Genomic DNA, 24,081 nt, shown 5'->3' on the forward strand with positions numbered 1-24,081 from the left:
ATGAAAGTGAGTCAGCCTAATGATGTGAGGTGCAGGGCTGTGAGGGCTATAGGGGAAGGGCTCCTCGTGACTGAGTCTGATACAGTGGATGGAAGCCATTCTCCCCCTCACTGTCATGATCAGGTTTCTGTCAACTCTGATTTGCATGCGTTCTGTGGAGTGTACCTGTAGCCTACAGGTAGGGAGCAGGGTATCGCCTCTACCAGGCTTTCGCCTCACCTTCGGTATGAAAGCCTGTGGAAGTTCTTGTCAGGAGGAGGCTAAAAGGAGGGTATCCAAGCTATTTGACCCTCCCAACAATTGGTATAGGCACATTCAAACAGGTGGAGATTCGAAACCGAAAGCCAATAATTTACAATGGTGCCCACATCGGGTAGTGTCATTATATATAATATTATTATAATAATATTATATATATATATAGACACACACACACAAATGCTTACTCTGAATAATTCTGAAGAGGGATGGATGTGGTTATTTTTGAAAAATCGCTTCTACTCACAGCCCATCACAGTTCCACTCATACCTATAACCCCAGGCTCTGGAGAACAACGTGTGAGAGGGCCTGGAAGCTGATGCTAGTGGAGGGGTTATGCTATGGGGGAAAGGACATCTCCTTGTGGCATAGCCCGAGTTTCTCTGTTGTGCAAATGTCTGACATTGACAATGACATGCAGGTGTGTGGTTGTGTGTGCATATGAACGTGTGTTCATGTGTTTCTACCTGCCGTTGTAGACCCCCCCTCTCTAATTCCCCTCTCCATCTCGGCTCTTCTCCCCCCTCTCTCCAGACACGTCGTCGGGTTCGGAGGGCGAGGGCTCCATGCAGGGTGAAGGCACACCAACCTCCAGCCAGAGCAGCATCAACATGGAGAACTGGATCAGCCGAGCCATCCACGGCTCCACCACCTCCTCCACCACCTCCTCCTCTTCCACTCAGAGTGGAGGGAGCGGGGCAGCCAGCCGGCTAGCAGACGTCATGGGCCAGACGCACCTCGGTAAGTCAGGTAAACCGCCCTTCAACTATAACCTACACACATCTATCTACCTCTGTGTGTTTGTCTTGTTGGCTTTCTAACTCGATACCCCCAGTGGGTGTGTGTGTGTGTGTGTGTGTGTGTGTGTGTGTGTGTGTGTGTGTGTGTGTGTGTGTGTGTGTGTGTGTGTGTGTGTGCTGTTGATATCACCCCTCACCCATCCTGTTCCAACCCCTAAGGCATGCAGCCACAACACTAGCCTGCGCTTCCAGTGTTACTCTCTATGAATTGCATGCTAGCCTCTTTCCCCTGACAGAGGTGACCTTCTAGACTTAGTTAACCCCCTAGGGTAGTTGTATGGCCAGTGCATAATACCTAAACAATTCAAAATAGTGAAAAAGAATTGTTGTAGCCTATTTACTCCCTATGTAGATAAACTATATCAAATAAATAGGACTGGAGGGCTGTCACCATGAAGTACCACTGTTGTCTGTGTAGACTGTTCCAGTGGCTAGTGTGTTTTCATGCTGCTGACACAGTTTAAATGCCACCAGAGACAGCACAGACAGTCAGCCCCCTGCCAGGTGGACAGCGCTCGTAGACAGTTAGGACTAGGAGACAGACCATCATAGCTATTTGGCCCTATTATGATCTACAAAGCTCCCTGAAGACAATTTAGAGAGGCATATCTGTTGACCAGAGCTTGTTGTAGGTCCATTCATATCAACAAGCACATGAGTAACTTTCTCACCAGTCCTTGGTGTTCAGAGGCGTTTCCATGACAATCAGCTTACACACATAGCTGTTTTGTTGTCACAACATGGCATGGTGTGTGTGTGTGTGTGTGTGTCAGACTTGACTGACTGTAGTGTATTCTAGGCCTGCTCTCTCTCTGCTAGGTGTGTTATTGAAGAGGAGGATATCCTTTCCTGTGTGTGACGGTTACGACTCTGTTTTCCTCTTCGCTCCTGTTTTGAGGCCAAAACAAACCAGCTCCCCAGTGTATGTGTGCTGGCTTTTTAAAAGGCTGAAGGAAAAGCATTTTCCGTCTTCCCTTCATCCCCCTCTCCCGCCCTCCCTCCTCCCTCCCCCCACATTAGTGTGGTTCTGCCTGCCCGTGTAGATAAGTTGCTTTTCTCCATGCCCCTTACCGCGACCGTTATCCATGGGTCCGTCCCAAATGGCACCCTATTCCCTGTATAGTTCACTACTTTTCACCAGAACCCTATGGGCCCTGGTCAAAAGTAGTGCACTATAAATAGGGGACCATTTGGGATGACCATTTGGGATGAAGACCGTATTTTCCATCTCTCCATATCGCTGATGCCTCTTTTGCTGAGAGACACTGCAGAGAGGCCTTCCTCCATCTGGGTGCAGTAGTGCCTTTGTTTTGGCTCTGTGTGGTTGCCGTAGTCTGGATTTAAGGTTCTGGTTTTCCCCTCATATGCAGGGCCCATTGCTCACCTCTCTCTGAAGAGGAAAACTAGGAAGGTCCTGGGTCCTCCGGCCCCAGTCACAGTAGAGAATGGGAACACAGGTCCAGGTCCTGTGGTGCGCCGGTCTTGTGAGTTTGGATCAGGTGGATCAGAGCTCGTCTGGCAACAGCCCCCTCTGGAGAAGCAGGGTCAGTATCCCACTATCCCAGACCACCGTGCGGTGGTGCAGTCAGCGCCCCCCTGCCTTCGCCTGCCTGCCCTGCTCTGACCCAGCCCCCATTTGCTTTGTTATGATCAAGTGTGGCGTTCATTGACGAAGTGGTGTGTCCCTTGCTCTTACTACAGTAGTGTGAAAAGATGGGAGATAGAAGAGAAGTGCTGCTAACCCATGGTTAGCTTTGGCTAATGAGTGCTGTGATCGCATGAAGCAGTGTGTTATACTTTCATGCTTGTGAATGAGAGCCAAGATGCTGATGGAAAATCAACAATAATATTACAGGGAAACGGTAAGGTCTGGAAAGCAGTGTATTTGACAAAAATGGCACCCTACTTCCTATATAGTGTACTACTTGTGACCAGGGCCGACAGGGTTCTAGTCGAAGTAGTGCATATGTAGGGAATCTGGTGCTATTTGGGATGCAAAAAATAATAATAATGTTGTTGCTTTCATGGCTGTGAAACATTTGTTTAAATGGTGAGAAATACATTTGTTTGCTTGGCAAGATGAGTGTTCAAGAATGCTTTTCATCTCTGACACAGAGCAGACGGATGGTTGCTCCAGTTACGTGGAGGTGGTGCTTGCTGCAAAATGTATTCTGTCTGCTTTTAGACACTTCTCTGCCCTCCCAATCTTCCACATGGATACAGACATTCATGTTGGCAGTGTACACTTTACATCTGAACTTTAGGCAGGTGCCACATTGTTTTAAGTAGTCTGTTTAAAATGCCCTGTGCAGTTTACTTTTTGGTGCCAAAACTCTGCTGGATGCTTTAAAGAACCCACTGAACCAGCATTGAAGAATGCGTTGATTGAACCCATCTGTTATCCCATCAGTCACTATTCTGCAGGGAGAGTGAATTATTGAAATGAGTTGTTTATATCCAAACGACAAAAGAAAATAATCCCCAGGTGGAAGTAGATGGGATGTTCTGAAAACAAAGGCTTGGTCCACACTCTAATCAACTATTAGTTAACATCTGAGAACACCACAGAAACCATTAACACATTTCTGGAAGGATTCCCATTCCTAATGGAATCAAGTGTTGCCGTCTATGGTTTGCAGTTTATGCTTGCGTTCCGGGGCAATTACAGTACATTGCATGACGCGCCTATCCATACGTTGCTAGATACAGTATGGCAACGCGGCCTATGTGACGACCCATAGGGATTCCATTGCAGTACAGTGTGTACCTCTGCCCCTGCCGAGGTGTATTCCCTATCTCATTAGTATTCCTCTAGGTGTTGTGCTGTAAAGGAGAGATTTGTCAAATGAACTGTATTCGTCACACGCTGCGTAGACAACCGGTGTAGACAAACAGTGAAATGCTTACTTACTGGTCCTTTTTCAACAATGCAGAGTTAAAGATGAGGTATAACATACAAATAGTGACACTGTGAATAATGAGTAGAAAACGACATGGCTATATACCGGGAGTAGAAAATAACATGGCTATGTACCGGGAGTAGAAAATAACATGGCTATGTACCGGGAGTAGAAAATAACATGGCTATGTACCGGGAGTAGAAAATAACATGGCTATGTACCGGGAGTAGAAAATAACATGGCTATGTACCGGGAGTAGAAAATAACATGGCTATGTACCGGGAGTAGAAAATAACATGGCTATGTACCGGGAGTAGAAAATAACATTATTATTATTATTATTATTTTTTTTTTTATTGAACCTTTATTTAACCAGGTAGGCTAGTTGAGAACAAGTTCTCATTTGCAACTGCGACCTGGCCAAGATAAAGCATAGCAGTGTGAGCAGACAACAAAGAGTTACACATGGAGTAAACAATTAACAAGTCAATAACACAGTAGAAAACAAAGGGGGAGTCTATATACAATGTGTGCAAAAGGCATGAGGAGGTAGGCGAATAATTACACTTTTGCAGATTAACACTGGAGTGATGAATGATCAGATGGTCATGTACAGGTAGAGATATTGGTGTGCAAAAGAGCAGAAAAGTAAATAAATAAAAACAGTATGGGGATGAGGTAGGTGAAAAAGGGTGGGCTATTTACCAATAGACTATGTACAGCTGCAGCGATCGGTTAGCTGCTCAGATAGCTGATGTTTGAAGTTGGTGAGGGGGATAAAAGTCTCCAACTTCAGCGATTTTTGCAATTCGTTCCAGTCACAGGCAGCAGAGTACTGGAACGAACGGCGGCCAAATGAGGTGTTGGCTTTAGGGATGATCAGTGAGATACACCTGCTGGAGCGCGTGCTACGGATGGGTGTTGCCATCGTGACCAGTGAGCTGAGATAAGGCGGAGCTTTACCTAGCATGGACTTGTAGATGACCTGGAGCCAGTGGGTCTGGCGACGAATATGTAGCGAGGGCCAGCCGACTAGAGCATACAAGTCGCAGTGGTGGGTGGTATAAGGTGCTTTAGTGACAAAACATGGCTATGTACCGGGAGTAGAAAATAACATGGCTATGTACTGGGAGTAGAAAATAACATGGCTATGTACCGGGAGTAGAAAATGACATGGCTATATATAGGGAGTAGAAAATAACATGGCTATATACAGGGAGTAGAAAATAACATGGCTATGTACCGGGAGTAGAAAATAACATGGCTATGTACTGGGAGTAGAAAATAACATGGCTATGTACCGGGAGTAGAAAATAACATGGCTTTGTACCGGGAGTAGAAAATGACATGGCTATATACAGGGAGCAGAAAATGACATGGCTATATACAGGGAGTAGAAAATAACATGGCTATGTACTGGGAGTAGAAAACGACATGGCTATATATAAGGAGTAGAAAATGACATGGCTATGTATGGGGAGTAGACAATAACATGGCTATGTATGGGGAGTAGACAATAACATGGCTATGTATGGGGAGTAGACAATAACATGGCTATATATAGGGAGTAGACAATAACATGGCTATGTATGGGGAGTAGACAATAACATGGCTATATATAAGGAGTAGACAATAACATGGCTATGTATGGGGAGTAGACAATAACATGGCTATATATAAGGAGTAGACAATAACATGGCTATGTATGGGGAGTAGACAATAACATGGCTATATATAAGGAGTAGACAATAACATGGCTATGTATGGGGAGTAGACAATAACATGGCTATGTATGGGGAGTAGACAATAACATGGCTATGTATGGGGAGTAGAAAACGACATGGCTATACAGTGGGGCAAAAAAGTATTTAGTCAGCCACCAATTGTGCAAGTTCTCCCTATTAAAAAGATGAGGCCTGTAATTTTTATCATAGGTACACTTCAACTATGACAGACTAAATGAGAAGAAAAAAATCCAGAAAATCACATTAGGTTTTTTAATGAATTTATTTGCAAATTATGGTGGAAAATAAGTATTTGGTCAATAACAAATGTTTATCTCAATACTTTGTTATATACCCTTTGTTGGCAATGAGGTCAAACGTTTTCTGTAAGTCTTCACAAGGTTTTCCCTTTCCGATTGTTTGGTCTTCTTTTTTTCCGGATGCCCAAGGTGAGCGCTACCATCAGTCCTGTGTCATGCCAACAGTAAAGCATCCTGAGACCATGTGTGGGGTTGCTTCTCAGCCAAGGGAGTGGGCTCACTCCCAATTTTGCCTAAGAACACAGCCATGAATAAAGAATGATACCAACACATCCTCCGAGAGCCACTTCTCCCAACCATCCAGGAACAGGAAGAAAAAAAATTGGGGGGTCCATGGCCAGGAAACTCCCCAGACCTTAATCCCATCGAAAACTTGTGGTCAATCCTCAAGAGGCGGGTGGACAAACTCCAAGAATTGATTATGCAAGAATGGGCTGCCTTCTGTCCCAGAAGTTAATTGACAGAATGCCAGGGCGGATTGCAGAGGTCTTGAAAAAAGAAGCGTCAACACTGCAAATATTGACTCTTTGCATCAACTTCATGTAATTGTCAATAAAAGCCTTTACAAGTGTCAATTATACTTCAGTATTCCGTAGTAACATCTGACAAAAATATCTAAAGACACTGATGCAGCAAACTTTGAAAATTAAAATGTGTGTCATTCTCTTTTGGCCACGACTGTACATATACGTAGGTAAGGGTTAACTTACTAGCAGCAGCTTATGTGCTGAAAGTGTGCGCGTGGCATCAATATATGTGTGTGTGTGTGTGTGTGTGTGTGTGTTGGTGTCAGTATGTGTAGAGTCCAGTGTGTGTGTGTGCATAGTCAGTGCGTGTGAGTTAGTGCATAAAAGGATCAATGCAGGTTGTCTGGGTAGCCATTTGATTTGCTATTTAGCAGTCTCATACCTTGTGTTTAGAAGCTGTTCAGGGTCGTGTTGGTTCCAGACATTGGTACTGCTTGCCATGTGGTTGCAGTGAGAAAGGTCTGTTGCTGGGATGGCTGGACTCTTTAAAAAAAATAATAATAATAATTTGGGCCTTCCTCTGACACCTCCTGGTATAGAGGTCCTGGAAGGCAGGGAGCTTGGCCCAAGTGATATACTGGGCCATACGCACTACCCTCTGTAGCGCCTTGTGGACAGATGCCAAGCAGTTGCCATACCAAGTGGTGATGCAGCCAGTCAAGATGCTCTGGATGGTGCAGCTGTAAAACTTTGAGGATCTGAGGCCCATGCCAAATCTTTTCAGTCTCCTGAGGGGGAAGAGGCATTGTCGTGCCCTCTTCACGACTGTGTTGGTGTGTGTGTGTGTGTGTGGACCATGATAGATTCTTAGTGATGTGGACACCGAGGAACTTGAAGCTCTCGACCCGCTCAACAACAGCCCCGTCGATATGAATGGGGATGCACTTGGCCCTCCGTTTCCTTTAGTCCACGATCAGCTCCTTTGTCTTACTGACATTGAGGGAGATCAGGCCCTCATCGTTGTCAGGGATCAGGGCTACCGCCATCATGTCGTCTGCAAACTTCATGATGGTATTGGAGTCACGCATTCGTGGGTGAACAGGGAGTACAGTAAGGGACTAAGCATGCACTCCTGAGGGTAAGCAAGGCGGATATGTTGTTGCCTACCCTCGCCACCTGGGAGAGGCCCATCAGGAAGTCAATGATCCAGTTGCAGAGGGAGATGTTTAGTCCCAGGGTCCTTATCGTAGTGATGAGCTTTGAGGGCACTATGGTGTTGAACGCTGAGCTGTAGTAAATGAACTGCATTCTCATGTATGTGTTCATTTTGTCCAGGTGGGAAAGGGCAGTGAGGAGTGCAATCGAGATTGCATCATCTGTGGATTTGTTGGAGAGGTATGTGAATTGGACTGGGTCCAGGGTTTCTGGGATGATGGTGTTGCTGTTGCTCGCTCTGTGTGTGGCTCGCTCTCTGTGTCGCGCTCTGTGTGTGGCGGCCTCGCTCTCTCTCTGTGTCGCGCTCTGTGTGTGGCGGCCTCGCTCGCTCTCTGTGTCGCGCTCTGTGTGTGGCGGCCTCGCTCGCTCTCTGTGTCGCGCTCTGTGTGTGGCGGCCTCGCTCGCTCTCTGTGTCGCGCTCTGTGTGTGGCGGCCTCGCTCGCTCTCTGTGTCGCGCTCTGTGTGTGGCGGCCTCGCTTGCTCTCTGTGTCGCGCTCTGTGTGTGGCGGCCTCGCTTGCTCTCTGTGTCGCGCTCTGTGTGTGGCGGCCTCGCTTGCTCTCTGTGTCGCGCTCTGTGTGTGGCGGCCTCGCTTGCTCTCTGTGTCGCGCTCTGTGTGTGGCGGCCTCGCTTGCTCTCTGTGTCGCGCTCTGTGTGTGGCGGCCTCGCTTGCTCTCTGTGTCGCGCTCTGTGTGTGGCGGCCTCGCTCGCTCTCTGTGTCGCGCTCTGTGTGTGGCGGCCTCGCTTGCTCTCTGTGTCGCGCTCTGTGTGTGGCGGCCTCGCTCGCTCTCTGTGTCGCGCTCTGTGTGTGGCTCGCTCTCTGTGTCGCGCTCTGTGTGTGGCGGCCTCGCTCGCTCTCTGTGTCGCGCTCTGTGTGTGGCGGCCTCGCTTGCTCTCTGTGTCGCGCTCTGTGTGTGGCGGCCTCGCTCGCTCTCTGTGTCGCGCTCTGTGTGTGGCTCGCTCTCTGTGTCGCGCTCTGTGTGTGGCGTCCTCGCTCGCTCTCTGTGTCGCGCTCTGTGTGTGGCGGCCTCGCTCGCTCTCTGTGTCGCGCTCTGTGTGTGGCGGCCTCGCTTGCTCTCTGTGTCGCGCTCTGTGTGTGGCGGCCTCGCTCGCTCTCTGTGTCGCGCTCTGTGTGTGGCGGCCTCGCTTGCTCTCTGTGTCGCGCTCTGTGTGTGGCGGCCTCGCTCGCTCTCTGTGTCGCGCTCTGTGTGTGGCTCGCTCTCTGTGTCGCGCTCTGTGTGTGGCGGCCTCGCTCGCTCTCTGTGTCGCGCTCTGTGTGTGGCGGCCTCGCTCGCTCTCTGTGTCGCGCTCTGTGTGTGGCGGCCTCGCTTGCTCTCTGTGTCGCGCTCTGTGTGTGGCGGCCTCACTTGCTCTCTGTGTCGCGCTCTGTGTGTGGCGGCCTCGCTCGCTCTCGCTGCCTGGCACTCACACAGCTCTGAAGGCATTAGGAATATGACTCTCACATTAGCACTGTGTTGAAGTTCTATATTTATTTACAGTAGTCTTTTCGCCGGTTACATAAGCAGCTACTGGCTGATTCTAGGGAGTGGGGTAGGGAGGGTGAGCGACTAAGTGGGGGCGGCAGTGATGTTGTCCTTGGTCTGACATTGTCAATATGAGTCTTGTTTAATCTAGCGAGGTCTGGAGCCCTCCACCTATCCCATTAATCTAACCTCACACTGGTGGTCTCAAATGGCACCCTGTTCCCTATGTTGCTCATAGGACTCTGGTCAAAAGTAGTGCACTATATAAGGAATAGGGTGCCATATGAGACATAGCCTATACATGGTGGAAGGTGAGATGATCGTGTGATGACACATTCTATTTTCATAAATTTGTAGATGTGAAGTTTTGGGAAGCTCTTATCCTATTGGCCTATATAGGCATATTAAACGTCATGATGAATTGTCACTGAAAAGAAGATTCCTCATTGCAGACAGTATGATGGTCTGAATGAGATTGCTCTGACTTATATCTGATTACCAGCTCTTATAGATAAGTGCTATGTGTGCTAGCTAGTGTTTCATCCACTTTAGCGTATGTATGGTCCTTGACTGGGGATGTAGTGTTTTGCAGTGGAAAGAGACTGAGTACTGGGAATGTTAAGGAAAGACAGCGAGGGACCTCATTGAAATTCCTTGTGGTTTCTCCCCCCAAATGGTGTCTGGAATTATATTACACGCTCATCCACTTCAGTTGGAGTCAAAATCTAGCAGGGAGAGGAAGTAACGTCTGATGCTTTTTTACATTGTCCTGTCAGTATGATGAGAGAAAACAACATGAGTTCACGGCTACTATACGATAGTTACAAGATTATCGTGAAGCCGACAATTATGGATGAAGACCGTCATGAAAATATATATATTTATTTTTTGGTGTAAAATAAGTGGCACAAACAGCTGTCTGAACCAGACGGCCAGGCCATTGTGCAGTTGAGTCCGTTTCCACGGTAAAACGAACTCTTTACAACGCGATGACGTTGCGGTCATTTGGCTGATCAATAACTGTCATCTGAAATTCCATGACCGTCACAGCCCTTTTCACGGCATGATTAGACTTTCAACAACCTCTGCCTCTTGAAACAATCTGAAATGAAATACATTTCGAGGAGTGAGAGAGAGAAATGTAGATATTTTTTTTCACATTGAAAGATAATGTCACACGTGGGAAGTCTCAGAGAGAGCAGGAGAGGCGGAAGCGCTGCATTAATTATGTAATGTTGAAGCATTTGGAGGAATTATGTTATGGCCAGGGGATTGAAGAGTAGGCGGTGATGATTACAAACATATTTCCATGAAGTCCATCAAATCTCCTGCAGCTCCAGTACTGGATTTAAAGGGGCAATCTGGGATTGCCCCTTTAAAACGGAAGAATATTAGACTGAAGAATATACCTTATAAAATACCTTTTTAATGATCATGAGCTTAGTTACATTTTCTTCCCTCATCAGAGGCCAAAATATAAACTTGTTTTACCTTTGCCTCAGCCATTTACCAAAAAAGTAAGTCTGTGTGTGTGTGTGAGAGAGTTTTGTTTTAATCCCAGCTCAGTGGCAGGTAGCATAGCGGTTAAGAGCGTTGGGTCAGTAGCTGAAAGGTCACTGGTTTGAATCTCTGGGCAGACTAGCTGAAAAATCTCTGTGCACTTGAGCAAGGCACTTAACCCTAATTGCTCCTTTAAGTTGCTCTGGATAAGAGAATCTACTAAATTATGGAAATGTTTAAAAAAATACAATACATTTCGATCAACCCTTTAATCAATATCTGACTGAAGGAGAGGCTGGTGGCCTGGGGATGAGACATTTGACTATCAGCGTGGTGACTCATACATGGACAACTTAATACACAGCATTAGTTTGTTTGACTTGGTTGTCATAGTTATATATTTGAATTAGTTAGTGTGGTCCCACACATTCAGTCTTACGTACACATCACATAGAAATGTGTGTAGCAGAGATGTATGAGACGCTATAGGGCTAGTAAAGTTCACAATATCTTGACTTTGACTGATTTTGTATGTGAGTTACAATGGCTGTGCCACGTGGCCACACGATTTAAGATGATATTTTCATCAGAATAAAATAGTTTTTGGGTCATTGCAGAGGTACTTCCCTCTCGTGGAGTGGATGGACTTCGGGGTGTTCACTATCTCATCTTCAAACACCACTAATCTGTTTTCAAAGGAAAACTAACTAGAGGGCTCCTAAAAATGCAAATGAGGAGACATGAAACACTTTCAGTGCGATATCATAACGGATCATATTGGTAAGGGCTGAGGACTATGGCACTATGGAAGTGCCAAGAGAAACACAGCAGCATTTCAAACATTTCCTTAACCGTAGTCTACCTCTGTCTATTCTCCAGCTGGGGACACCTGTTTGCATGTGCCTCCTGACCTGACTAGACTAACCCTTGTGTCCTACCGTCTGTCTGTCTCTCGGTCTGTCTGTGTGCTCACTGCCCGCTGCCTCATCCTGTTCTCGGTTGTGTGCGTCCAAAATGGCACCCTTTTCCCTCTATAGTGCACTGCTTTTTACCTGGGTCAATACATCTATAGTATGTGGTGGTCAAAGGGCGTGCACTATATAGGTGCCAGACTCAGTCTCCCCCCCGCACTGTTATGCTGGCTTGGCTTGTGGCAGCCTGTGGCCTGCTGTGGCCCTTGGTTAGCTATAGGGCTGAGGGCTGGGGGGTCTAACAGTAACAGGCTTCCTTCACCTTGCCTCTCCTCACGTCCAGAGAACCACTCTGCCCCTCCAGATGTCACCAGCTACACCACAGACTCCATACAGGTGGAGAGACCCCAGGGCTCCACCACAACATCCAGGTCCACGCCCAAATATGGCAATGCAGAACTCATGGAGACCGGAGATGGTGAGTGCATAGAGGGGTTTGGGGTATTTGTGGGGATGTGTGTGTGTGTGATCGTGAACTATATTTGTTTTCATGGTGCTTGTCTTTACAGTGATGTGTATGTTTGGGTCATGTTTGTACCCACTCCCCTACGTGGTGATTTGGACAGTGAAGCTAAAACAAATTTGCCTCTCTACTATTTGAGCTCAAATGCTTTATATTAGGCAACAGTACCAATAGCAGGGGAGGTTAGCATTTTTGTGGGGGTATTTTATTTATGCCTCGAACTTTCTGACTCAACATTATTCACAATTCATTCAGGATTACCTGTAATCATGGTCACATTCATGTAGAAGTGTTCAGCAGCATATTCTAGTCTTATTTACAATAATGTGACTCCAAAATGACACATGATTTGCCATTCATTTCTAATGAGCACAACATAATCTGAAACACAACCAAAATAAAAGGCAAATGCATTCAACAACTCTGCAGCGTCACAAGCTTGATGTCGAGTAGTCATTGCCTGCTAGGAATATGGGACCAAATACTGAACTTTAAACAAAATGTAATACACTAAGGGAAATGGTCTAATGACTTTATGAACACTTCAAATGAGGGGACTAAATACAAAAGTGCTTTAATTTCTAAACGGTAAAACGGATATGTATGAACATACCCTCAAATAAAAGGTAGCTTTCTTTCTGTACTGTATTGAGCCAAATATATATTTTAAATGTTTTGTTATGAAGTGTTTGTGTCCTGGTGTTTATGTCATTTGGTTATGATGACACTGTTTTGGGAGAAACGTGAAAGGAAAAACGAGAGCCGATTTTAAATGTTTTACTTATGCCTCTTATGATTCAATACTGTGAATGGGATGACACAAGAATCAATCTTTTCATCATCTCTGATTTGATTTTTGACATTTGACATCACAGAACTGTTCAGTTAGATCTGCAGCAGACACCAGGAATGACTTTAGTAGGAGCAGTAAAACTCTGTTTCCTCTTAACAGATGCGTCACTCACTTATCTTCATTTTCACTCCTCTTTGAGCACATCACTTTTGATGGCTTACCTTTTGGAAGCTTTCTTTGAAACACAAGAGGGGAATGAAATCCTTAGGGGATGTGAGTAGAATAGAATGCATCTAATGTGGACCCAAAGTGGATTCTGACGTTTTGTTCTGAATGCGCTCCAGTCAGATGACGGAGTATGCCAATATGGGAGACTCTCCACTATTTTAATTTGTTCTCCTGAGGCATGCAGCATCGTCACAGACTAATCTGTTTATCAGATGCTCCAATCAATAGTGCTGAGGAATAGATTTGTTGAGCGCACAGCGCGCACGTCGTCGAGAGTCTGCTTGATAGATTTTATTTATTTTATTTATTTTACCTTTATTTAACCAGGTAGGCAAGTTGAGAACAAGTTCTCATTTACAATTGCGACCTGGCCAAGATAAAGCAAAGCAGTTCGACAGATAAAACGACACAGAGTTACACATGGAGTAAAAACAAACATACAGTCAATAATGCAGTATAAACAAGTCTATATACAATGTGAGCAAATGAGGTGAGAAGGGAGGTAAAGGCAAAAAAGGCCATGATGGCAAAGTAAATACAATATAGCAAGTAAAATACTGGAATGGTAGTTTTGCAATGGAAGAATGTGCAAAGTAGAAATAAAAAAATTATGGGGTGCAAAGGAGCAAAATAAATAAATAAAAATTAAATGCAGTTGGGAAAGAGGTAGTTGTTTGGGCTAAATTATAGGTGGGCTATGTACAGGTGCAGTAATCTGTGAGCTGCTCTGACAGTTGGTGCTTAAAGCTAGTGAGGGAGATAAGTGTTTCCAGTTTCAGAGATTTTTGTAGTTCGTTCCAGTCATTGGCAGCAGAGAACTGGAAGGAGAGGCGGCCAAAGAAAGAATTGGTTTTGGGGGTGACTAGAGAGATATACCTGCTGGAGCGTGTGCTACAGGTGGGAGATGCTATGGTGACCAGCGAGCTGAGATAAGGGGGGACTTTACCTAGCAGGGTCTTGTAGATGACATGGAGCCAGTGGGTTTGGCGACGAGTATGAAGCGAGGGCCAGCCAACGAGAGCGTACAGGTCGCAATGGTGGGTAGTATATGGGGCTTTGGTGATAAAACGGATTGCACTGTGATAGACTGCATCCAATTTGTTGAGTAGGGTATTGGAGGCTATTTTGTAAATGACATCGCCAAAGTCGAGGATTGGTAGGATGGTCAGTTTTACAAGGGTATGTTTGGCAGCATGAGTGAAGGATGCTTTGTTGCGAAATAGGAAGCCAATTCTAGATTTAACTTTGGATTGGAGATGTTTGATATGGGTCTGGAAGGAGAGTTTACAGTCTAACCAGACACCTAAGTATTTGTAGTTGTCCACGTATTCTAAGTCAGAGCCGTCCAGAGTAGTGATGTTGGACAGGCGGGTAGGTGCAGGTAGCGATCGGTTGAAGAGCATGCATTTAGTTTTACTTGTATTTAAGAGCAATTGGAGGCCACGGAAGGAGAGTTGTATGGCATTGAAGCTTGCCTGGAGGGTTGTTAACAGTGTCCAAAGAAGGGCCGGAAGTATACAGAATGGTGTCGTCTGCGTAGAGGTGGATCAGGGACTCACCAGCAGCAAGAGCGACCTCATTGATGTATACAGAGAAGAGAGTCGGTCCAAGAATTGAACCCTGTGGCACCCCCATAGAGACTGCCAGAGGTCCGGACAGCAGACCCTCCGATTTGACACACTGAACTCTATCAGAGAAGTAGTTGGTGAACCAGGCGAGGCAATCATTTGAGAAACCAAGGCTGTCGAGTCTGCCGATGAGGATATGGTGATTGACAGAGTCGAAAGCCTTGGCCAGATCAATGAATACGGCTGCACAGTAATGTTTCTTATCGATGGCGGTTAAGATATCGTTTAGGACCTTGAGCGTGGCTGAGGTGCACCCATGACCAGCTCTGAAACCGGATTGCATAGCAGAGAAGGTATGGTGAGATTCGAAATGGTCGGTAATCTGTTTGTTGACTTGGCTTTCGAAGACCTTAGAAAGGCACGGTAGGATAGATATAGGTCTGTAGCAGTTTGGGTCAAGAGTGTCCCCCCCTTTGAAGAGGGGGATGACCGCAGCTGCTTTCCAATCTTTTGGAATCTCAGACGACACGAAAGAGAGGTTGAACAGGCTAGTAATAGGGGTGGCAACAATTTCGGCAGATAATTTTAGAAAGAAAGGGTCCAGATTGTCTAGCCCGGCTGATTTGTAGGGGTCCAGATTTTGCAGCTCTTTCAGAACATCAGCTGAATGGATTTGGGAGAAGGAGAAATGGGGAAGGCTTGGGCGAGTTGCTGTTGGGGGTGCAGTGCTGTTGTCCGGGGTAGGAGTAGCCAGGTGGAAAGCATGGCCAGCCGTAGAAAAATGCTTATTGAAATTCTCAATTATGGTGGATTTATCAGTGGTGACAGTGTTTCCTATCTTCAGTGCAGTGGGCAGCTGGGAGGAGGTGTTCTTATTCTCCATGGACTTTACAGTGTCCCAGAACTTTTTTGAGTTAGTGTTGCAGGAAGCAAATTTCTGCTTGAAAAAGCTAGCCTTGGCTTTTCTAACTGCCTGTGTATAATGATTTCTAGCTTCCCTGAACAGCTGCATATCACGGGGGCTGTTCGATGCTAATGCAGAACGCCATAGGATGTTTTTGTGTTGGTTAAGGGCAGTCAGGTCTGGGGAGAACCAAGGGCTATATCTGTTCCTGGTTCTAAATTTCTTAAATGGGGCATGTTTATTTAAGATGGTTAGGAAGGCATTTTTTTAAAATATCCAGGCATCCTCTACTGACGGGATGAGATCAATATCCTTCCAGGATACCCCGGCCAGGTCGATTAGAAAGGCCTGCTCGCAGAAGTGTTTCAGGGAGCGTTTTACAGTGATGAGTGGAGGTCGTTTGACCGCTGACCCATTACGGATGCAGGCAATGAGGCAGTGATCGCTGAGATCTTGGTTGAAGACAGCAGAGGTGTATTTAGAGGGGAAGTTGGTTAGGATGATATCTATGAGGGTGCCCGTGTTTAAGGTTTTGGGGAGGTACCTGGTAGGTTCATTGATTATTTGTGTGAGATTGAGGGCATCAAGTTTAGATTGTAGGATGGCTGGGGTGTTAAGCATGTTCCAGTTTAGGTCGCCTAGCAGCACGAACTCTGAAGATAGATGGGGGGCAATCAGTTCACATATGGTGTCCAGAGCACAGCTGGGGGCAGAGGGTGGTCTATAGCAGGCGGCAACGGTGAGAGACTTGTTTTTAGAGAGGTGGATTTTTAAAAGTAGAAGTTCAAATTGTTTGGGTACAGACCTGGATAGTAGGACAGAACTCTGCAGGCTATCTTTGCAGTAGATTGCAACACCGCCCCCTTTGGCAGTTCTATCTTGTCTGAAAATGTTGTAGTTTGGAATTAAAATGTCTGAGTTTTTGGTGGTCTTCCTAAGCCAGGATTCAGACACAGCTAGAACATCCGGGTTGGCAGAGTGTGCTAAAGCAGTGAATAGAACAAACTTAGGGAGGAGGCTTCTAATGTTAACATGCATGAAACCAAGGCTATTACGGTTACAGAAGTCGTCAAAAGAGAGCGCCTGGGGAATAGGAGTGGAGCTAGGCACTGCAGGGCCTGGATTCACCTCTACATCGCCAGAGGAACATAGGAGGAGTAGAATAAGGGTACGGCTAAAAGCTATGAGAATTGGTCGTCTAGAACGTCTGGAACATAGAGTAAAAGGAGGTTTCTGGGGGCGATAAAATAGCATCAAGGTATAATGTACAGACAAATGTATGGTAGGATGTGAATACAGTGGAGGTAAACCTAGGTATTGAGTGATGAAGAGAGAGATATTGTCTCTAGAAACATCGTTGAAACCAGGAGATGTCATTGCATGTGTGGGTGGTGGAACTAATAGGTTGGATAAGGTATAGTGAGCAGGACTAGAGGCTCTACAGTGAAATAAGCCAATAAACACTAACCAGAACAGAAATGGACAAGACATATTGACATTAAGGAGAGGCATGCTTAGTCGAGTGATCAAAAGGGTCCGGTGAGTGGAGAGGTTGGTTGGTGATTTAGACAGCTAGCCAGGGCATCGGTAGCAAGCTAGCATAGGATGGAGGTCTGTTGTTAGCCACTTCCTGCGCTCCGTCAGTAGATTAGTGGGGTTCCGTGTGGTAGAGGGGATCAATCCAAATCACACAACAACAACAAAAATAAAAACAATAGATATAGTTATAGAGGCCCAAGAAGAAAACATAATAATAATAATAAATAAATAAATAAAATAATAAAAAAAATTGTCCTATTGTCTATTCAGATAGCAGCCGGTAAGACAGCTAACGGTTAGCAGGCCGCAGATGGGCGTTCAGGTAACGTCGCGACGGAGGAGCCAGCCGAATAACTCCTTCGGGTAGATAACGTCGGCAGTCCAGTTGTGAAGGCCCGGTGGGGCTCCGCGAAGGCAGCAAAACGGGTCCGGATAGGCGACTGCAGCCCAGGTGCGATCGATGGAACTCAGGAGTGATTGACGGAGCTTGCTAGCTCCGGAACAAGTGCCAAGCTTCACGGATTGGGCTGACTGGCTCAGGGAGGTTCTGAAAAGAACTGTCTGTCTCAACTTCTGTAGCAAGGCCAAACTTGTGATTAGAGATTTAAAATGTTTGTTTGTTGTGCTACTTACTTGTTTTGTCTTGCCTAAAACAGGTTTGCATGCTTTACACAGATTTTATATTTTTGTCAAATTAAGTTTTTTTTTACGTTGTACATATGTATTGCTTTCTATCTGCTGTTTACCTGTTGGCTTTGACACTTCATAGTGTATGAGGGTTTAGACTGAGATTTGAGTGACAGCCCTGGGTAAATCCATTTGAATTCAATCACTTTTTGACAGCAACCCTTTTGATTTGAACAAAACCTTCTGTACATGTTTGCCCATTGTAGAAGTGGTCAGAAAGTGAGTTTGAGGGCCTCCCGGGTGGTGCAGTGGTTAAGGGCGCTGTACAAAAGCGCCAGCTGTGCCAACAGAGACTCTGGGTTCGCGCCCAGGCTCTGTCGTAACCGGCCGCGACCGGGAGGTCCGTGGGGCGACGCACAATTGGCCTAGCGTCGTCCGGGTTAGGGAGGGCTTGGCCGGTAGGGGTATCCTTGTCTCATCGCACCAGCGACTCCTGTGGCCGGCTGGGCGCAGTGCACGCTAACCAAGGTTGCCAGGTGCACAGTGTTTCCTCCGACACATTGGTGTGGCTGGCTTGCGGGTTAGATGCGCGCTATGTTAAGAAGCAGTGCGGCTTGGTTGGGTTGTGTATCGGAGGACGCATGACTTTCAACCTTCGTCTCTCCCGGGCCTGTACGGGAGTTATAGCGATGAGACAAGATAGTAGCTACTAAACAATTGGATACCATGAAATTGGGGAGAAAACGGGGTTAATATATATATATATATATATATATATATATATATTTTTTTTTTTTAAGAAAGTGAGTTTATGGACCTGAATGCCAAACATTCAAGAGATGAAGGTGTTTAAAGTTGACCCATTCTGCATACCCCACCATACATCGATGTCTTCATCACTGGAAAATAGAAACGTTTGAGATTGATATCTTACAAACAGGATGGTAAAACAATTCTGTATTTTTTTTTCTTAAATGTCGATCTAAAAAAAACATAATCACTTTCTTTTTAAGCATCCGCATATATTGTAGCTTAACCCTATTTTATATCATCATCGGTTGAGAGACAGCATACTCTTGAATACAGGGTGGGTGTCATATTTTGGCTGATAAATGTACTGAAATTGGAATAACATTGAAACCTCAACTTTGAAGTGGTACCACCAAGATGGTAGGAGGTCCACACATCAGTGAATGTTGACTTGAAATGGAATATCAGATTTAAATCAATCCTCCATATGAAACCTATTGAGATCATAGAAATATAGATAATAGATTAGAGATGAGCATTTTTAAGTTGTGGTAGTATTTAGAAGTGAAAATTTCAATCAATTGAATTTAAATTTCAATGGTGTAGCAACTAAATTGAGGTGGTCTAAAGGGATATTAAAGGTTAATTTATATGATTAAAATGCCACTTACCCTCTTTTTTTTTATACCTCGGATGGTGTAAGCTAGAGGTTTAAGCTAGAACATATGCAAACATGAATTGATATTAAAGGTTAAAGTTTTTATAAAAAATGTCTCATGGTATGCTGGTGTATGCAAAATGGGTCAACTTTACACACCTTTATCTCCTGAACGTTTTTGCACAGCTCCAAAAAGTAACTTCCTGACAACTTCTACCATGGGCAAACATGTAATGAAAGTTTTTTTGTTTAAATCTGAAGGGATGCTGTCAAAGTGATTTACGTGTGTGTGTGTGTGTGTGTGTGTGTGTGCTCCACTTTTCACTTCCTCAGTCTTTGTGGTGTGTTGAGTGCCATGAGAAGTGTCATTGGAGAGAAATGGCGGTAGATGGTGTCATTGGAGAGAAATGGCGGTAGATGGTGTCATTGGAGAGAAATTGCTAGTGAATAGTGTCATTGGAACAAAAACAGGGACAGCTCTGCTATATGCAGTAGAACACTGCTTCCAAACCAAGGGTACTAGGACCCCTGTGGGTACGTGGCCTATCCACAGGGGGTGCTTGAAGATCCATGAAACCATAGGCTTACTGGTGAAATGAACAAGGGAGCACTTCAGGGTTACTCTGGGCAGAGGAGGATTCAGTTGGTGGCACAGTAAGAAAAAAACGTTGGGAACCACTGCTGTAGAGAAGACGCTTTGCATATTACCCATTGACGTGTGGCTGTCTCGTCTCAGAATGCCCTAAAGTGACAAGACTAGGAGAAGTGACCATGCTAGTCCAATTAGACATACAGAAGTTTCCATGAAGTATTGAAGTTTTATATGTGTAGTGAACTGTGTTAACCCCTACAGGCGTTCCAGTAGGTGGCCGAGTGTCAGCCAAGATCCAACAGCTAGTCAACACGTTGAAGAGACCCAAACGACCTCCCTTAAGAGAATTCTTCGTTGACGACTTCGAAGAACTCCTAGAGGGTAAGAGGGCCTACTTATTCAACATGGTGACTTCAAAGACAAATCCTTTGATTGGTTGATTTCTGAATGGGTTTAGTTTAGTGTGTTGGTTGGTTGTTTAGCATTATTACAGGTTCTTATTGTTATTAAATCATCTCAAGCTGTGTCTCAAATGACAGCCTATTCTCTATATAGGGGCCCTGGTCAAAAGTTGTGCACTATGTAGGGATTAGGCTGTAATTAAGGATGTTTTGGGGATTCTTTTGCAGCTATAACATAAATGATTGTGTTGCTCCAGTCCAACAGCCAGACCCCAACCAGCCCAAAGCAGAGGGTGCTCAGATGCTGGCAATGAGGGGGGAGCAGCTAGGGGTGGTCACTAACTGGCCCCTGTCACTGGAGGCTGCCCTGCAGAGGTGGGGCACCATCTCTCCCAAAGCGCCATGCCTCACCACTATGGACACCAACGGAAAACCACTGTACATTTTAACCTACGGTAAGGACTCTTGTATATACTTGCAATGACTATGCTACACAGTATACTTGCAATGGCTGTGCTATGTGGTTGTTTTACCTACCTGTTGAATTGACTGACTGTAAGTCACTCTTGTTAAGAGTCTGCTAAAATTATGTCAATGTACTCGTCACAAGGATTGACTCGGTACAGCACGAGCGCTATTGAAACATTTCAGACAACTTACTAGAGAATATAATAAAAAGCAACGGGGGCTGTATAACAGTGGAGAGTGTGCTCATCTATAACGTACAACTGTAGCTTGCCTTGCATAATGATACCATGACCCAGACATGCAGGACTGATGCAGCACCACTGTTATGTTAATGACCCTTTACCAACCACTACATTTTTAGGATGGATTCCATGGTTGCATTCCAAATGGCACCGTATTCCCTATATAATACACTACTTTTGGAAGGAGCCATTTGGGATGCAACCCAGTGTGTGCTGCAGTGGGGTACTCGATGGTTTCCATTTGAAATACTGCTTCATGCTCGGCCTTCCCACCAACCTTATTCGGCATAGCCGAGCACCAAACTGTGTGTGTTTGACACAGGCAAGCACCTAACAGTACTGCTACCTGCCGCTGAAGCATATTAATGACAGCCACAGTACCCTGAACAAAAATATATAAACGCAACATGCAAGAATTTCTAAGATTTTACTGAGTTACAGTTCATATAAGGAAATCAGTCAATTGAAATAAATGAGGTCCTAAAAGCTATAGATTTCACATGACTGGGAATAGAGATGTTCCCAGCATAAGGTGCACCTGTGTAATGATCATGCTGTTTAATCAGCTTCTTGATATGCCCCACCTGTTGAGTGGCGCAGCAGTCTAAGGCACTGCAATGCAAGAGGCGTCACTACAGACCCAGGTTCGATCCCGGGCTGTATTCAACTGGCCGTGATCGGGAGTCCCATGGGTGGCGCACAATTGGCCAAGCGTTGTCCGGGTTAGGGGAGGATTTAGCCGGTGAGGTAGGCCTTCATTGTAAATAAGAATTTGTTCCTAACTGGCTTGCCTAGTTAAGTAAAGGGTAAATAAAATAAAATCTTGGCAAAGGAGAAATGCTAACTAACAGGGATGTAAACAAAATTGTTAGAAGCTTTTTGATTTGAGAGAAGTAAGCGTTGTGTGTGTATGGAAAATATCTGGGATCTGTTATTCCAGCTCATTAAACATGGGACCAACACTTTACATGTTGCGTTTATATTTTTGTTCAGTGTACATTGTTTGTGGGAAAATGCCTTTTGAAGTAAATCGTACAGTGGTAAAAGTACAGTGGTAAAAGCACTGTGACGTTGTTCATTTGTATAGTTATTCATTATCAGTAACACAGCATGTTATTTCTCTCACTTGGGGGTCTTTAAAGTTCATTGTGAATCTTGATATATGAAGAGTCAATGTAATCAAATCCACTGTTTATCAGTCGGTGACTACACAGGAATGACTTGAGTTATGTTGCAGCACTGCACTACTGCGACAATACACACTCCGACTATTCCCCTCTGCTTACTTAGATTCAAGTTTTTCTCCCAAGTCCCACCTCAAAATGCATTATGGGTTGAGGGCTGTACTATGATTTGAAGAGTAAAGTTCTGCCTCAGTAGAGTTGCCCTTATGAATTCCAAGCTGCTGGGAAGGGCCCCTGTGAAGCTGTGGGAATAAATAACCTGTAGGGTTGAGTCCCAAATGGCGCCCTATGGTTCCTGGTCAAAAGTAGTGCACTACATAGGGAATAGTGTGCCGTTTGGAGTGGAACCATAGACAGTCCTGCACACCGCATCCGAGAGTGCAACCTGCTGCTGAGTCGTGGAGACATGACTGGCAGACAGGCAGCATGCCCTACAGGAATAACGTAGGCACAATATTTCCTATATAATGCACTACTTTTGACCAGAGCCCTATGTAGTGCGCCATGTAGAGAATTCGGGTGCCATTTGGTACGCAGACACACGACTCCAGTCAGTCAGCACTAAAACAGGCCCCAATGGAACTAGTGCTGTGTCTGTCAGTCCTCTGTCTGTATGGCTGTCGGTGTGAACATATTGATTTGTAAAGTGTGGTGGCTGATCGGACAATGTTCACCAGGCTGTGAAATGTCTGCAGACAGCCTTCCTTTGGTCAGGAGCCCAGAGTCGAGGCCCAGCTCTCTGGGAAGGAAGAGACTGTTGGTCGGGTGAGCGAGAGCTACTGGGCCCTGAGCTGTGTGAACAACTCTGTCTTCAGTGTGCAGTGCTGAATCTTAATATGACTCTCTGAAGTGAACCTTGAGTGAATCTCACTCTGTCTGCATCGTTCTGTCTGCCCTCCTCTCTTTACTTGTTTAATTCCTCTGGTTTCTCTGCTGTGTGATACCTCATGACATGGACAGTTTGCTTACAACGTCAAATTATGGTTGATAGCTTTTATTGAAATAGGGGATTGATTCCTCCTAATGATTGTCTCGGTTTCCAAAAAACACAGATGATAATTACATGAATTTATCATCCAAAATTGGCTAGTTAAATGCTCACACTGCACTTAAACTTTGGGAATTTAGTCCATATCTATACCATCCTCCTTTACAAATGAACACTATGTATTGCAAAAATAATGGTATCCGTTTAAGCCATCCTTAGATTAATAAATAATAAATCACATTTACTTATTACGACCATTTAATTTAACGATGGGTCACCACAGCATCATGATAGGAGGACATTTCCCTCCAATGCTGTAGATACAAAGCATGCCACCCTTTTCCCTATCTAGTGCACTACTTTTGAACAGAACCCTATAGGCCCTGTTCAAAGGCAGTGCCCTAAATAGGGAATAGGGTGGCATTTGGGCCTATGTAATTCCAATATGAAATCCCTTATCATGGAAACGTAGTGCTGTGTATCTAGGAAGGTAATGGTCTCCATAATTCACCATCTATGGTCTATTAATAGAGATGATGATTATGCATGAGTCATGTGCCCTCATTAGTTTATCTCAAACTCCCAAACCGAGTAGTTTATGCAATAATCCAGCTCTAATAGTTGTTTTATTTCACAGTGAAAGACATAGCTAGCTGATTAAAAAAATTATCTCCCCAGACTGAGTAGAATCTACTACGCAGTAGATTGAATCAGTAGAGAGCCACTGAGTTTGTAGGGTTAAGATCGCCTGGAGTTCTCTGACAGAAAGAGAAGCCACATTCACCCTCTCACTCACACACACTCACACATACACACACACACCTCACCCCCATCCTCCTCAGTGTGGTGTAAACACAGTGTAGGTGTGACATCAGCATGGGGGTAGGTGTGGTTGAGGCGTTGGAGGAGGCTGCTCTCTGTGTGGAATAGGGATGGGCATTTTGAGATGTTTTGACTGTTCGAGTATTCACATTATCATTTTTTCACGTACTTGAGTATGCCAAAAAATATATATATATGTCCTTGTTTTTGAAAGAA

The 24,081-nt window shown here is 45.1% G+C and overlaps 1 protein-coding gene across 18 annotated transcripts in view; it reads left to right on the forward strand.

The window, feature by feature from the left end:
- The window catches only part of LOC109874612 (disco-interacting protein 2 homolog C), a 250,244-nt gene that overhangs the window by 161,142 nt on the left and 65,021 nt on the right, over positions 1 to 24,081 (forward strand). For 11 of the 18 annotated variants that reach the window (XM_031809778.1, XM_031809772.1, XM_031809774.1 and 8 more), the window contains exons 5-9: positions 794 to 1,000; positions 2,430 to 2,603; positions 11,922 to 12,056; positions 20,022 to 20,141; positions 20,419 to 20,616. In XM_031809778.1, the coding sequence (XP_031665638.1) occupies positions 794 to 1,000; positions 2,430 to 2,603; positions 11,922 to 12,056; positions 20,022 to 20,141; positions 20,419 to 20,616 (834 nt within the window). Of the gene's footprint in view, positions 1 to 793; positions 1,010 to 2,429; positions 2,604 to 11,921; positions 12,057 to 20,021; positions 20,142 to 20,418; positions 20,617 to 24,081 lie in introns of all 18 variants that reach the window. The other 7 variants (XM_031809785.1, XM_031809790.1, XM_031809789.1 and 4 more) reach the window with 5 other exon arrangements.

This window comes from Oncorhynchus kisutch, linkage group LG30 (assembly GCF_002021735.2).
Source record: "Oncorhynchus kisutch isolate 150728-3 linkage group LG30, Okis_V2, whole genome shotgun sequence".
NCBI lineage: Eukaryota > Metazoa > Chordata > Actinopteri > Salmoniformes > Salmonidae > Oncorhynchus > Oncorhynchus kisutch.